Source organism: Python bivittatus, unplaced genomic scaffold, assembly GCF_059951505.1.
Source record: "Python bivittatus isolate LINGU-HERP-01145 unplaced genomic scaffold, Pbiv_v1 ctg000020_np1212, whole genome shotgun sequence".
In the NCBI taxonomy this organism is placed as follows: Eukaryota; Metazoa; Chordata; class Lepidosauria; order Squamata; family Pythonidae; genus Python; species Python bivittatus.
Window position 1 is genome coordinate 22,665,885 of NW_028277030.1, and position 15,970 is coordinate 22,681,854.

At 38.4% G+C, this 15,970-nt stretch overlaps 1 protein-coding gene across 2 annotated transcripts in view; it reads right to left on the reverse strand.

Moving 5' to 3' along the window:
- Window positions 1-612: 612 nt before the first annotated feature.
- The window catches only part of KCNS3 (potassium voltage-gated channel modifier subfamily S member 3), a 40,859-nt gene continuing 25,501 nt past the window's right edge, over window positions 613-15,970 (reverse strand). For both annotated transcript variants that reach the window (XM_088135807.1, XM_088135802.1), the window contains one exon: window positions 613-1,497. In XM_088135807.1, the coding sequence (XP_087991933.1) occupies window positions 1,460-1,497 (38 nt within the window). In that variant the 3' untranslated portion in view covers window positions 613-1,459. The remainder of the gene's footprint in view (window positions 1,498-15,970) is intronic.

A 15,970-nucleotide genomic window follows, 5' to 3' on the forward strand; every position in this document is an offset into this window, starting at 1 on the left:
GGGGCAACTCTTCTAGGTTTTCCAGTTCTCTTCCAGAGCCACCCCCCACATAGAGATGGATTCACTAGGGAGGGAGCTGTTCCCATCTAATTTGATACCACCAAATGACTGGGGCCTTCTGGATGTTGTTGACACATTGGGGCAGATTTTTGCTCTTCCCACATTAATATAAAATTATGTTGCATTGCCGTGTCTTCTAGTTGTCTTATTTCAGAGAAGCCTAACAATATTCTGTCACTAACCTTCTCTTTAAGGAAAGCAGAGCAAGAGGCATAAACAAAATTATAACATTGAACCTCTCAAGACAGGCTTGCCTATTATGGTAGGCTGACTTACTCAAGTCACAAAATGAGCTTCTGCGGTTAGGATTTGAACCTATTGCTCCTCAGCGGATGTCTGAGGTCTTCATAGAATGGCACTCTGGACATTGCTGAACTACAATTCCCAGGATCGCTAGGAAGGATGGGCAATGTAAGATATATTTAACCTGGGTATCTGCAGCAGAAGCAAGTGATGGAATGTGTCATGGCATCACCACACAAATATTACATGTATTTGCATTAGTGGTCTTTGAAGAAGCAGAATAGAATGAATATTGACACTTCTAAACATTGGGGTTGGAGAAGACTCCTGATAATACCATGGATAGACAAGAAAACAAATCAATGCATCACAGCACAAATCAATCCAGATTTCTCTGTATTTTACAGATGGCCTGCTGAGCCACTGAATGAAGTCATCTGCACAGTCTAAAATTCCTAGATTATACATTTTAAGACCGGAGAGTCTTCACATAAATTTTCATTGCTCGGTATAAAATTTAAGAACACCCACACTCATCAAGGAAAATTGGTAATGTCAAAACTTTATTAGCGTTGAGGTAGCCTTCCTTCTTGTGAAGTAGTCGGGTGAGATATCTGCACAGTTGCCCTGCTGAAGTTTCAGTTTTATTGACATTTGTAACAACAACAAGCAGAAGAGCAGCAAGCAAATACATTGTTCTCAGTATCATCGTCATCATCCAGCAGCCAAAGTCAATGGCAGCAATTATGATGGGGGAAGCATTTGACAGAACCCAAAGGGCTGGTGCTTTGTTAATTGACAGGGAGGTGGGAACATGAAAAGTAGGCCATATAGGGAAGGTGGGTTCTGTATAAATTCTTTCACTGGCCCAAAGTATAAAATGAGGCTATTGATGGTACATATGGCTTGCTTAGGGTGAAATGGGGATTGGCAAGAAGCTGCAGCAGCAAATGCACAATAAGCTGTAGCGAAATTTGCTAGTAGTGCCTCATGTTTGCCACTTACTGCTTCTCCCCTAGTGCTGGGAGAGAGAGAGAGAGAGAGAGCTCCTTTAACCATCCTGATTTAGTTGGGGTGCTGAAGCGTCTCGTCAACAATACATGGATTCATTTGGCTGTGCTTAGTGCCCGAGGTAACCATCAGGCTATAGGTCCAGTCACAGATGGGTCTTCGAAGAGACTAAAGATGCACGTTCTAAATGAGGGAGACAAACACACACACACATATATACATGTGTATATATACATACATAAATGCTAATGTTTGGCTTCTTCAAAATCAACTTTTTATACACAACTCAATGATGTGCCTGGAAACAATACATTGGCATACTAATGGGGTTCTAGTCATTCCTTGTGTCCCCAAAGAACAGGTATACCCCAGAGTCTACCTTCCTTCCTTTTAGATGTTGAATGCCTGTGCTTTGGTGGTTGCATGAGATCCCCCCCCCCCCTTAAAAATACACTGTTTCAGAGAGGTTAGCTAAAAAGCTGAGTTATAACAATGCTATAATGAAACACTTCTGCACAGATCTGTTCCCCTTTGCTTTCCCCTTGACATAATGTAGCCAAAACTCAACTATGGAAATATTAGATATTAAACAGCTATGCTGTTTAACAGCAGATATAGGGGCATCTCCAAGAGCTTGCTGCTTTCATTCTTCTGACAAAAGCAAGCTCTGCTCTTTTGGGATGTGCACATGACATTGCTACACATGTAGAAAAAGAGGTGGCTTGTATCACAACACCACTGCTTTGTCAGACGATGCTTCCCCCCTTTGAATACTGATCAGACACCTTCCAGTCCACATGCTGTTTGGATATAAAGAATCCTTCCTGGTTCTATTTTTTACCCATTACTAGCTATGTATGATGGGCAAGGAGAGGGAACAATGGAGGATGAACTGAAAATGTGTTCATGTCCTCTACACCTTGTCCCTTACTCATTTGATACAAAGCTCATATGCTCCAAAACATAGATACTTGAATGGCACAGGAGGATTGAGGTAAGAGGTATCCTCCTAGCACTGGCTGTCTATGCTTGTATGGGGGAAATCAGAGATCCATTGAACCCTATCAAGAACCTTTAGACATAGTTTTATTCATAATGATTTGAAAAATGCCCTATGTGATATTAAGAATTTCACATCACATTTTTCCAAATGACTTTCACTGGTCAAGCAAACTCATCTGAAGGTTTTTAATGTTGGATCTATAACGTGTGATTATCATTGATTCTCATACTGGAAAATAATTTCAAATTCTATTGATTTCAGGATGAGAATTCAATGGATGCTTAATTACTCCCACTGAAACCCATGAACTTTACAATACTTTACCCTGACACACAGTGCCTTCCTTGTCTGACTACAGTAACAGCACAATATTAGGAATCTACAGGCTTCCTCTCTGATTTTTTTTTTTTAAAGTGAGTTCACCAATGGACTTTCCAATTATCCTTTAGAAGAGGTAGAACAGCAGAAAATGCCACAAAAATAGAATCAAACTATGATACCCAAGATGTTACTGAATTCCAACTCTTAGGATTTCTGACCATTGATGATACTGGCAGGGGCTGTTGAAAATTGTAATTCAGCCACATCAAAGGGCCACAGGTAATCTATTCATGACCTTGATTAGGAACTAGGAGCTATGGAGGATGCTGGTAGACATCCACAACAAGGGTTAAGTGTTAAGAAGTGCTGTTGGTCTTATTCTTTGTATCCTTTCAAGCCTATATCAATACACATTATAGTGACATGTTTTCCACCACACATCAGGGTGGTGATCAGTAATATAGTCTTTCAAAGAGACCCTTAGTGTTTTTCCATGTTGTTGGACTAATAGTTCTGAAGTCTGATTGGGGGACTGTGAGTAGATTTACAGTGAACCAAAATGTGAAGTAGTCACCTCCTACCCAATTATTTTCTCTGAAACGTGTGTATCATAGTTAACGTTACAACTCAAAAACAAACATGGAATTGCAAGATTCATATTTGTTTCACGACATGGAGTTTCAATTTGAGCTAAATCCAAATTGGTGACTGTTGGGTAAGAGCTGGCTTAATTTACTGCATGAGAGGTGCTGAGAATTGCAAAATGATTTTTTGGGCCCCCAGTTGTATATGATCTGGTCTTATCCACTGCAACTGCTCTGCCAGCAGAGGCAGTATGGACAGTATTAGAAAGCGAGTAAAAGAAAGAGGAAGAGACTGCAAGAATTAAACTGGAGAATAGCAGTGATTTTATTCCCACCCCCATACTTTTAAAAGTCTGAGTATTAATAACAGTACCAGCCATTACACTAACCACCACTCTCATTTTAGTTCTATTTGCAGGTCTAATAACCAATATGTATCAAAGTACAAAACAACTGAAGACTCCCAAGATCATCAGACTGCATAATGAATAGCAACATTAAATATATATACAGTGGGGTTATGCAACATTCTGGTGGTTTGTTGTACTATATCATACATGAATGTAATACCCTGTCTGCAACTCCTTAAAGCAGCCATATCTTTTCCTGGGATCACTATCCCAGAAAAAGATGCAGTTGCTTTAAGGAATTGCAGGCAGGCAATACATTCATGTCTCCGTGAAGAACTTTTTGGAATTCCAAAGCACTGCCCAACCCTAATAAAAATGATTTGCACAGCCATGGTGTGGAAGCAGACAGAGTTGCAAAATGCGAAGAAAAATGTGGACACTTTCTCCAAAATGTCATGGCTTTTAGGGATGGAGCTACATCTGAACAAGATGAACAGGGGCCAGATGGGCCACTGGGCAGGTTTGATTCTGGGAAGCCAGCTCGGTTCTTGTACAAACCTGCTCCCCTGGAGCAAACTCCAAAATTCTTCACACCCTGCCACCGCTGCAGAGAGACCTGAAGAGCAGAGAGCTCAGTTTTTTTGTAAGAATCCCTTGGCAGTAGTGACCTACCTGGATATAGATTATTGCTCCTGAGTAGCTCATCTTTCACAACTAGCTATGATCACAACCTGAAGCTTCCAATATTTGGGGCTTTGAGCACTCAAATGCTGGCATAACCAGCCTCTTGTATTTTCTCTGTCTTATCTCCAAACCTTACCCAGCTATCTGAAAGCTCTGACATTTGATATTTGAACCTGAGAGTGCTTTATTGCTTCACCCTCAGGACCTTGACTACGGAATAGAACTGTCTGTGCCTTAAACCTTGGACTGGACCACGATTATGCCTTTAGCTAATACATTCTAGGGTGAGTGAAGCGTATGCTGACCTTGGGCTGTATGACTCCTTTGCAGACCCTTTGAGATCAAACACAAGATCTGGGCTAAAAAACAAAAACTATCCATTCAGTATGGGTAAAGTTATCTCTGGCTATGTTTATGTACATACTAAGAGAGTAAAAGTAGGATTTAACCAAGTTAACTGAAATGGAAAGCACATATAAAATTGATGATGACGATGATGTTCCTCAGTTTAAAAGCCAAATGAATTTGGTGAGAAACTACTTACTTCATAAGTTTTAAAGTAAACAGCAGATGCCAGTGGCTAATCTAATACAGTGGCATTATTGCTGTGGTTCTAGTCTGGCTCAGGTTCCTTCAACCTCCTGATTGCACTGAAAAACTTCCAATGGTGTGACTTGGAGCTTCAATGCAAATATCCAGTGCAGAGCACAGATCATTGAGTGAGACAAAGATTAAAGTCCTCATATTTAGTTTCAGACATAAATCAGCATGCCCTGCTTTTGCAGTTCAAATTTAAAAAGCCATTTATGCCACAGCCCACTGAATCAATTGGACCCTAATGTAGGAATTGTCATCAGCCATGAGAATTTCAAAGCTCTTTTCCAATTTATTCTACGGACAATTTTGGCTCTCGTAAGCGCTGACTCAACAGAGTGCAAAATTCCACTATCTGTCAGAACCTCCCAGACTGCATAAGATGTACTGAGTGACATTTATTGAAAACTGAGCTCTCAAAGTCATAGGAAGTGCGACATGCTTTAACTTCCACATCCCACCTTTTTTATTAGGGGAACCTCCGGAAACTGAATCACCCCTAAAAAATAAATCTCATCTTTTAAAAACCGTACAGCAATATTTATAGGATGCCAATCACTTATTTGTTTTTCCTTTTTGTCTCTATTAGCAATTTTGGCCATTTTTTCACGTGGAATGATGGCCTTTATTAATTTTTAGACATGTAAAACACTTAATCTAAGTAAATGTTCCGAAAAGTATTGAGAAAAGATGGATTTAGGCATTTAATCGTATGGCAATTTTTGCTCATTATATTTTGCTCACTTCAAACAGTGTTTTCAGACTTTCATATAGCAGCGACACTAAGATTTTCTGCCAAGCATATTGATTTTCATACAAAAAGAAATGAAAGCAACAGACAGCACACCCACTACATTTTCCCCTTTTCAATAAGGTTACCCAGAGTTGAGCTACAAAAATCACAAATGACTACTAGTTGGCAGCAAAGAGATACAGAAAATTCTGACCCTTTGCTATCAGAGACTCACTGGGATTTTGCACCCCAGCTGTGCTAGCCCTAATATCTCTCTTATTTCATAAATCATATTTGATCTTTTATACTTGACCTACTTGGAGAAAAAGATTGGGTCTATTTCTTTAAAAGCATCAATTCTATACACACTTCCCTATGAACAATCTTTACAGATCTCAGTGTTCTTACTTCTCAGGAGACATTTATAGAATTTCACTTAAACCTACTAATGCTACATTCTTATGAAGGTTTATTAAGAAATAAACTTCAGTGGCTGGGTTCACACATCACATCAAGCTACATGGTTAATTTCATCTTCTCTTGGCCTATCATGTGAACCTAGCAAGTGGATATATACATGCTGGTTTCTAGCTTAGTGTATTGAGTGAACAATGTAACTTATTCAGAAAATCATGGGGTACAGAAGTCTGATGTGTGAACACAGTCACTGAATTCAATGGGATTATTCCCAGATCACCACTTAAGAGGTAGCTATATTATTAAGGGATATGGCCAATTGAACACAGCAGAAGTTCAGAATAAACATACTTAGGGTTGTATCATTAATTTTTAAATTTTCACTTTCTATCCTTGCACTCCTTAGAATTAAAAATCAGTTAAATTTTAAAAATCCTTAAAAATCTTTTTTCCCCCCAACAGAATTTACACTGTACTTAAATTCAACTTTCTTAGAACGTTTACTTGCAGACAATTTGTTCTCATCTTTTTTCCCTAACTTATTTACTCTTACACATCCATATATCTCCTTAAATTCCAAACAAGGCTGGACAGGGATCAGGAACAGAACTGGAGTGTAATGAATACAATATTATAAACTTTCTGAAAGGTAGAATTTAGCCAGAAATACCCAAGATAAATTCTGCCTGTTAGTGAGTTTTCCATTTTCTGCTCATTTAAAAGGAGTAAGAAGAAATGATTACTAAACATAAAATGAGATTCATTAGCCATTATAGTAAATGAATTGTATCTTTGTAGGAAACCCAGAGCATGCTCGTGAATGCAAAGTGAAGCTTTAAAAAGCAAATATCTGGTTTAGTCATAATTCTATCTTCCCATTATGTCTCCTCACTTTGAAATAATGACAAAACAAATGTCATGATGCAAACACCATCCCTTTTGAATGTGCAATGTGACACCACACACACGTACATAAGGGGCAGAGCTTGCACTGATCATTTCACCATTCGGACAATACTGTTGGATTCTGCGGACATCTCCAGAGTAAACACAGCATCTATTTCAACTAGGTACTGAAGCAAGACAGCACTGGAAACAAAGCAAAATTCAACAATAAACTTAGAATCCTAGTTGAAAAATAGCTGATCTATCTTGTTAGTCAATCCCTACAGCAGAGCCTGTGACCTAGATCAATGTTTCTCAACCTCAGTGACTTTAAGATGTGTGGACTTCAATTCCTAGAAGTCCCCAGCCAGCAGAATTCTGGGAGTTGAAGTCCACACATCTTAAAGTTGCTGAAGTTGAGAAACACTGATCTAAATGTTGTTAACTACAATACCCAGCAAGCCAATACAGCTAGGAGAGGCCAAGAGTGGCTTAAAATGAGCAGTTTTTGGAAGACCACAATGAGCATCTTCATGCTACCTCATTCATGCTACTCATTTCCTAAGCAAGGGGAATTCCCTTGCGAGCAAGGAAGTTATGAAATTAAACTGGAGATACCTTACATTTTTCACTATCCAATGGCTTCTCTAAATAACTCAATACAATTTATATTGGCGTAATCGAAGAATGCACTTCTCATTAATTTGGGAGACTTCAGTGCCTTTTTGTATCAGCAGCTACCTCTCAGACCCACTTGTCAATATGCCTCATGCCTCCCTTTCTATCTGGCTGAGTCTCAATCCAGATCTGGCTTTTCCCTTTTGCCTGCTATTTACTTACCAATGCTCCCCCCGCCTGCGCTTACTGCATTAATAATGTCACACCTTTTTTTAAAAAAACATGTTTTGTGGCATCCCAGTGGAATGATGGAAACTCAGGTCAATTCAGACAGAATGGCTTCACACAGGTTCAATCTATCATATATAGCACAATTCCCATTTTTTAACCAGTAGAGAAAGAAAGAAAAATAGGCCTGTTTGGAAGAGATTGCAGCTTTACCACATTACTGATGCTGTATTTTTGTTTTTTGGTTTAATGAATATTTTAAAGTAAACTCCCATACGATCAGTAAATAACTCATATTAATCAATTTGAAATTTCTGGGTCAATTGAGTCACAGTGTGGCACCTATCAGGGTTATCCATTTTCTCATTGCTTTTGGACTTAAGTCCTGAGCCATTAGACAATCTCATGATATCACTGAATGAATTCAGAGTATTCTTTTTATATGTTAATGATACTTTGGAAATATTGGATAATTATTCAACTTCACTGCCTAGCTTGATAAGTGTTGTTCAACAATTTGGGATAAATACTCAGGTTATTAAGATGTTAATGGATAAATATTTATTATTATATACACACCCCAAAAAATCAGAATATGTAGCAATTAATATATTAAATGTAATAGGTAAGATTGTTATACATATGAATACAGTAGATGGATTAAAATTCCATCAAATTGGTGGGTTAAAATTCATGTTATTAAAATGAATATTACTCTCCAATTGATTTTTACTTTAAGAGACATATTGATGTTAAATCCTAATATATATTATAGTCAGATCAACAGACTTCTGAGGAAATGTATACAGAAAGACAGGCCACCAAGAATCTCATTGGCTAAACTGAGATTATCTTTTGACAAAGGAGGTTTTAATTTACCAGACTTTCAAAAATACAAATGGGCATTTTTTAAATCATCTATATTTGTGCAGAATGAGAATTTAACTAAATATCAACCTTTATGGGCTTTACTGGAAAAGAATTATGTATTTCCATTAAGATCAGGCAATTACTTGGGTCAACACATAGCAAAAAGAGTCTTTCATTTCATAGTTTGCGAGTATCTTAATATATTTGGGCTTTATTGCGATGAAGGTTGGATTTTGCTGAACCTCTAAGATGTTCTATTGGAAAGTAGGGACAGAGTTTAGAGATCAGTAACTTTAAACCAATTACTTTGGAATGATTATTTCAAGGAATTTCAGTAACTAGAATTAGGATTTTCTTTGCCTAATCACCAACACGGGCAATATACTGTAATCAACTTAAGCATGTTTTGAATGCTCAGTATGGACCAGGTGCCTTAGCCATTTCAAAGAAGTCATCACTTATGATGGAGTCTGTTTCTGAAATAACTCAACTTCAAAACTAAATCAAAATTTTAAAAATATATTTGAAGTTGAAATTACTGACATCTATGACTTTTAGAATAAAGAGCTGAAATATCCAACAGTGGAGCATTAATGGATGAAAGTTTTTAAAAAACGTTAAGTTTGTCTCTTTGGGCTTGAATTTAAAATTAATTTACCAAAAGATTTTATTCCAAGTTTATTGGAATGGATACTCAAAGAAAGCATCAGAATGAATGGACTGTAGATTTTCTTTGTTAGTGATGTAAAAAAAATGTGGATACATTAATTCACATGATTTGGTCATGTATTGTTTTGGTTTCTGTTTGGAATAATATCAGGTACAAGATAGATGGGTAAATGTTTTCATGTTAAAGGTGTAAATGCTACTTTGAGAAGGTGACCATTTGGGGAAAACTTTGATCATATCAAGTGTGGGTAATATCCAAGCAACTTATATTGAGAGACTGGAAAAGTATTACTACACTTGATAACAAAGACTGGGTTAAAAAAAAAGCATAGCTTTTGAAAATCCTATTTTTTCCTACTAATTAAAAAAAGATACAATATGTTTCCCTTTGGCATAGATTTCATACAGTAATATTTTACAAGAACATGTAAATTTTATGTATAATTTGATCTATTGTTATTAAATACATATTTGAGATATATTTAAGTGATTTATATCCATTTAGCATGTTAACTGTTAGGGGGGTTGTTTTTTGTCTTTTGGGTACTGTAATGAGTAACTAATTAGGTTATTTGTTGGATGGGATGTGTGTATATTAACTTTTTAAAATTTGTCTTTATACGCTGTTTCCTTTTTTTAATTACAATTAAAATATTAATCAATTTGGAAGAGAGAATGAATAATTTAGGATTTAGTAGAAGGTACATCTACTAAATAGATGTACACTATTTAAGTAATTAAGAATAGCTCTCTTTAGTCACAGATCACAATATACAAGTTCACAAAATCATGATAGCAGGCTCTTTTACCTGCAATGTATATGCATGGAACCAGGTAGAGATTATAGGGTGGATAAAATAATCACAGAAGAAATTGGTTAATTAATTAACCACCTTATAGAATTTCTCATTTCTTCTTCTCAGAGCATGCATCTTTCCAGTAACGAAGTAAAAAAATGGGGGATTTCAAACATTAAACCTGATAGGAGCTATTGCAGGCTCCACTTCTTTACTTATATTCATAATATATATACATACCCACCACATTCTTTCCTTTTGAGGTAATCAACACTATTTAAGGTGCAGAAAGGTAGTAAGAAATAATAGGGTAGAAAAATGAAAGGCATGATATAAGAAAATAAAAGAAATATAGTTTATAATATCATACGCTACACTTCTCCATACATTTCTATCCTTGGAAACCATCCTCGCTTCCATCACACATCCATCCATCCACACATCCATGCACTGCCTTTTGTCACTTAGACTTCTCACCTTTTTTTAGAAATTCTCAATTCCCTCCAGCTACAACTTTCTCAGTCTTCCCCTTCCTCTCAACCCATTCACTCTTCCTATATTTGTTTTGCAATTTGATCCTTGTTCATTGCCTCATTATGACCAAACCACCTCAATACATGTCTTTCAGACTGATCACTTATTTTGTATTCAACCCACGTGCAGTGGTACCTCGGGTCACGAACACTTCTGTTCATGACCAATTCGGGTCACGAACAGCTCCGTTCGCAAAATTTTGCTTCCGTTTGCGAACGCCAGATCGGGTGACGAACAGGATCCGCGGCCATTTTCCCTGCCGTGACACGTGGTCGTGGCTTCCTGTAGGGAGGGGGACTCTCCCTCCAAGCAATAATCGCCTCCCCACCCGCCTTCCTGTCCTCCACGCCAGAAGTCGCATCGAGCAAGGTTAGCATTCTCTCTCTTCGTACTGTACTTTGTGTCATATTTTTGTGGTTTAAAAAACAAACAAACATATGGTTCAGAACGGATTAACCGTATTTACATTGAACCTTATGGGAAAATTTGATTCAGGTCGCGACCAATTTGGGTCGTGACCAGAGTCATGGAACGAATTAAGTTCGTGAGCCGAGGTACCACTGTATATTCAGCATCCATTTATCTCTTCTTGTTTCACCACACACATTTTTAAGTATCTACTCCCACTGCTTCCAACTTTTATGTTTCTTCTGACATACCCAGTTCTTATTTCCATATAATAAAGTGGGCAGAAGCATGTACTTATATAAAACAATGTACCGTATTTTTCCGACTATAAGACGATACTTTTTTCTAAAATCCTTACCCTAAAAACTGAAGGGCGTCTTATTCAAGGAAGTCATCAGAGAATCACGGTTGCAAAACTTTGTTTCTGCAGAGAGGCTTCTTCCTATTGCTAGCCTCCAATCACGAGTGAAATAGCTTGTCTCCCAAACAGACTTCCTCCAATCACGAGCCTGATGTAACTGACGTCAGCTGATGCTGAACGAACCAATTAGAGGAAGGCTGTTTGCAGAGACAAGCTATTGGCAGTTTCACTTGTGCTTGAATGTAATCAGTTATGCAAAAGAGCCTGGAAATAGAGCTGCAGAGAGACGGTTTGGACCTCCTCCCACCAAGTGTATCAGGTCAATGTTAACTAATTACTAAATAAAAATGTGTTCTGCACTATCTTTAAAATACTGATTTTTTAATTTTGGGCTGGAAAAGTGGGGGGCGTCTTGTACATGGGGGCGTCTTATTGTCGGAAAAATACGGTACATTCAAGAAACATTCATTCCTTACAACAGATCACATACTACTCACTACTATTCTACCCACATTTGCATGTCTTAAAATACATCTTTCTCATTTTTAGCAAAAATTCTAGTAAAGTAGTTTTTTACCATTTATATATAGGTAGTCCTCGCTTAACAACCACAATTGGGACCAGCAACTCTGTTGCTAAGTGATGTAGTTCTTAAGCAATACATCGTGTGACCATGATGGACTTACGACCTCACTTCCACTGCAGTTGTTAAGTGACTCACCAAGGGTCGTTAAGCAAGACATCATGTGACCATGACTTGCAATTTTACTGCCAGCTTCTCCATTAACTCTGCCTATTGGAAGCTGGCTTTGAAGTGCAAAAATGGTGATCACATGATCACAGGACACTGCGACGGTCGTAAGTGCGAGGGCCAGTCATAAAGTTACTTTTTCAGCCTTGTTGTAACTTCGAATGGTTGCTAAACAGGGCAGTTGTTAAGCAAGGTCTACCTGTATCACTTGCGATTGTTTGCTTTCCTTGTCAAGCCTAACTATCCAAGGTCTCAGATATATTTATTTTGAATTCCGTACTCCTCGATGCATCTATCCACCATAGTATAAATCACTCAGGCTCTTAGCCAACAGCATCATTTGCATACAAAAACACCCATACAGTACTTTCATGCCCCCAAGACTATTCTAAAAAGTTATGAGGAGTATTCTTTATATATTTATCTTTATTTAAATTAGTTTGGTTTGCTGGTCTGAAATCATACTTATATTTGTCCACAGGAAAAAAAAATATGCAAATTGTTTCCTTTTCTTTTTAGAACTGAGCTACAGCTCACAATGCCTTTGTTTTGATGATGATGTAGACAAACATAGTAACATGACTTAAAAGTTTGAAAGCTTAGGAACAAAGAAGAGCAGGAATCTTGTTGGCAATCAGCAAAAGTTGTTTGTGCATCTGAAATGATGAAAGGAGAAAAATACTAATGGCCATTTTGGCATCATTTAAAATGAGGGTAGGTTCCAAAATGATTTCTCTTACCAAGAACTCACAATCAGCAGAAAATGCAATTATATCAGAAGTTTCTGCATCAGCGGGAAACTTCCAAGATGCACACGATGCTAGTCACTCTTTCCCTTCATTCTCAACAAGCCCTATCTTCCCTACAGCTAAACAAAACCAACTGGGGGGTATGCAGTCCACTCATGCAAATTGTTCCCCAAAACAGTATCTGGAATAGTGGGACAATTACAGTGGCTGCTTTCTGTGCAGAAATGTCAGGGAACTGAATTTGGAGAAAAAGAGGCCACTGCAAGGTGGCCTATCAGTTTCTCCATCTTGATACCTTCCAGATATGTTGGATTTTCGAATCCCAGAATTCCAAGCTACAGATACAGGGAGTTGCCCTGTAAACATAATAAGAAAGTGTCTGGTTGGGGAAAACTGATAGGTATCCATGGGTCCACCCAGATTTAGAGTGGGTCTAGATCTACTGGCCTTGCATCTATTGTCACAGCCTCCATCTCCCCTCTCACGTGCCTGTTCTACTGTCGCACATATTAGGCTGTTATTCAGTCAGCTAACTCATATCCAATCCATACTTCGATATACAGCAGTCTTTAACTTTATTAATACAATTTCTAGCCTACAACTAGCATATGCAGGAAGAATTAAATACTTAGTTTAGAGCAGGCATTTTGGGGGGACCATGGGCCCACTTGGAATTTTCTGATTAGCTCATGGGGAAAAGGGCTAGCATAGAGACTTGCCTATTCACAAAATGACTGCCATATTAAAACACAAAATAACAATTTACTACATGTCAAACTAGTCCTACCCTCAGATGCATTTTATCATCCCACTATGATAATATTTGTATGCCGCAAATAAATACAATGCTACAGGCTGGTGTTTAACCTTGTAGCATCACACCTGCCTACTTTTAAAATTAAAATAATATTTTAATTAAAAGGACCTGTTTAAACAACAGGCATCAAGGAAAGTGTGACAGCACACCGGTACTTTCAAGAACCAGACTTTCTATCTTTAATTTAAGTAGAATACGATTGGGTGAGTTGCAAGCAACTCCCAACAACCCACTTAGGGCCTTCAAGAATGGGCAGGGTTGAACATTCTGGACTTGTTTTAAAGTTTGGGAATGGGTGACAGCATTAGCACCCCTACAACACCTCCATACTTACAGTAGGGAAGAACATCAATTAAGAAAAAACTGTTCTATGCACACAAGATGTTCACTATGATTTAAACACTACATGACCAGGACTTTTAAGTCCTCCATGAATGCAGCTGGTTTTCCTCTGTAATGATGTTTCTACTTACCTGGAGGGCAAAGGAAAGTGACAACTGGGATGAGACAGCCCCAGCTATATTCTCACAGGATTTCCAATCAGACAAGAAGAAACACTCTGACAGGGATAAAGTAAATTAGGAACTTCAAATGAAGCATCATACAGAGCTGTTCTAAGGAAAGAGTAATTATTTTTGTGGAAAATAATTCTGTGCAGACATCTCCTCACTCCTACTGCCCAAATATTTCTATTTTTTAACTTAAAAAATAGACTACTTTTGAAGTAGTTAACAAAGTCCAAGTAATGTTTTAAAAGAATTTCTAGACATTAGCAATGCATAACTGTGAGAGCTTTCACAAACTGTTTTTGCTTTGTGTAACTGCTGGGGAAAGTCTAAAATGAGTATTTTGCGGGTAATGGGGCGGGGGGAGGAAAATCACCCACACTTATTATACAGTGGTACCTCGGGATACGAACTTAATCTGTTCCGTGACTCTGGGCGTATCCCGAGTTGGTCATAACCTGAAGGAAATTTCCCCATAGGGTCCAATGTAAATCTGGTTAATCCGTTCCGCCATCCGAATTTGGTCGCACCCCGAAGCAAATTTTCCCAAAAGGTTCAATGTAATTACCGTTAATCTGTTCTGGCGTCCGCAGACCACGTGTCAGGGTGGGAAAACGGCCGGGCGCAGCGCAAAAATGGCTGGGCGCGGCGCGGAAACGGCCGGGCGCGGCGCGGAAATGGCCGGGCACGGAAATGGCCGGGCACGGTGCAACGCGAAAACGGCCAGGCCCGGCGCAGCAGAAAAATGGCCGCGGACCACGTGTCAGGGGTGGAAAGATGGCCGTACCCCGAGGCGGAGTTCACACATCGAGGTAAATTTTCGCAGCCGGAGCTGGTCGTAACCCGAAAAATTCGTTAGTAGAGGCGTTCGTATCCCGAGGTATCACTGTACTTGCCACAAACATTTTACATCTGTATTAACTATCTGAATCCACATTTGATTTCACCTTTATGCAAAATCACTAAATTGTGGTTTTAAAATATACACCTTCCACTTTTAACCAAATGATATCCCAGACAACCGAGAAAAATACTACAGTATAATATTACAAATCTCACAAATGCAATCCCACCATCTCAACTTAAATAGCAAGTAAAACATTAGGATAAGATAACAAGGGCGGCAGACTCCCCAGGCTTCCTTTATAATTCAGTGTGGGCCATCTTTTGTACTACAGCAAATACTCCATTCAGAGAATTAAAAACTAAAATCAAACCCCACAAACTAGAGTCATATCTGGAGAACAGAGAAGCATTTCAAATCTAGGACTTCCCTTATGGTTCCCTCCTGAAAGCATCTGAATGCACCACAATTTCCTCTAATGCAACGATCTGATCAGCACTTCAACCTTAGCAGAGATTAACTCAGGTACCAACTTTTCTAAGAAAATGCATTAATGTTGACATGACAACTATCCAAACAGGATCTATAGTAATATAGCAGGCAACATTACATGCATTACCAAACAGATGCGCATAGACACACATTAATAGTCCAGTAAGAGAAAGAAAAATGGGGGGGGGACCAAAACTGTAGCAACGATGAATATTACTATTGTTATTGCTATTATCATTATTTGGGGAGATGATCATTTAAACAAGACTTATTTTGAAGACGCAACTAACCTATCACGACAGAAAACACTTAGCCTCCAATTGCCTGGGATCAGAGCCAAAAGAAAACAATCTGCTCCTGGAAGGTTGTTACTTCCTACCTCCTAGGAAGAACACCATGGCCTCTGCTAACCAGAGAAGAGGCAGAGGAAAGGAACCTGCC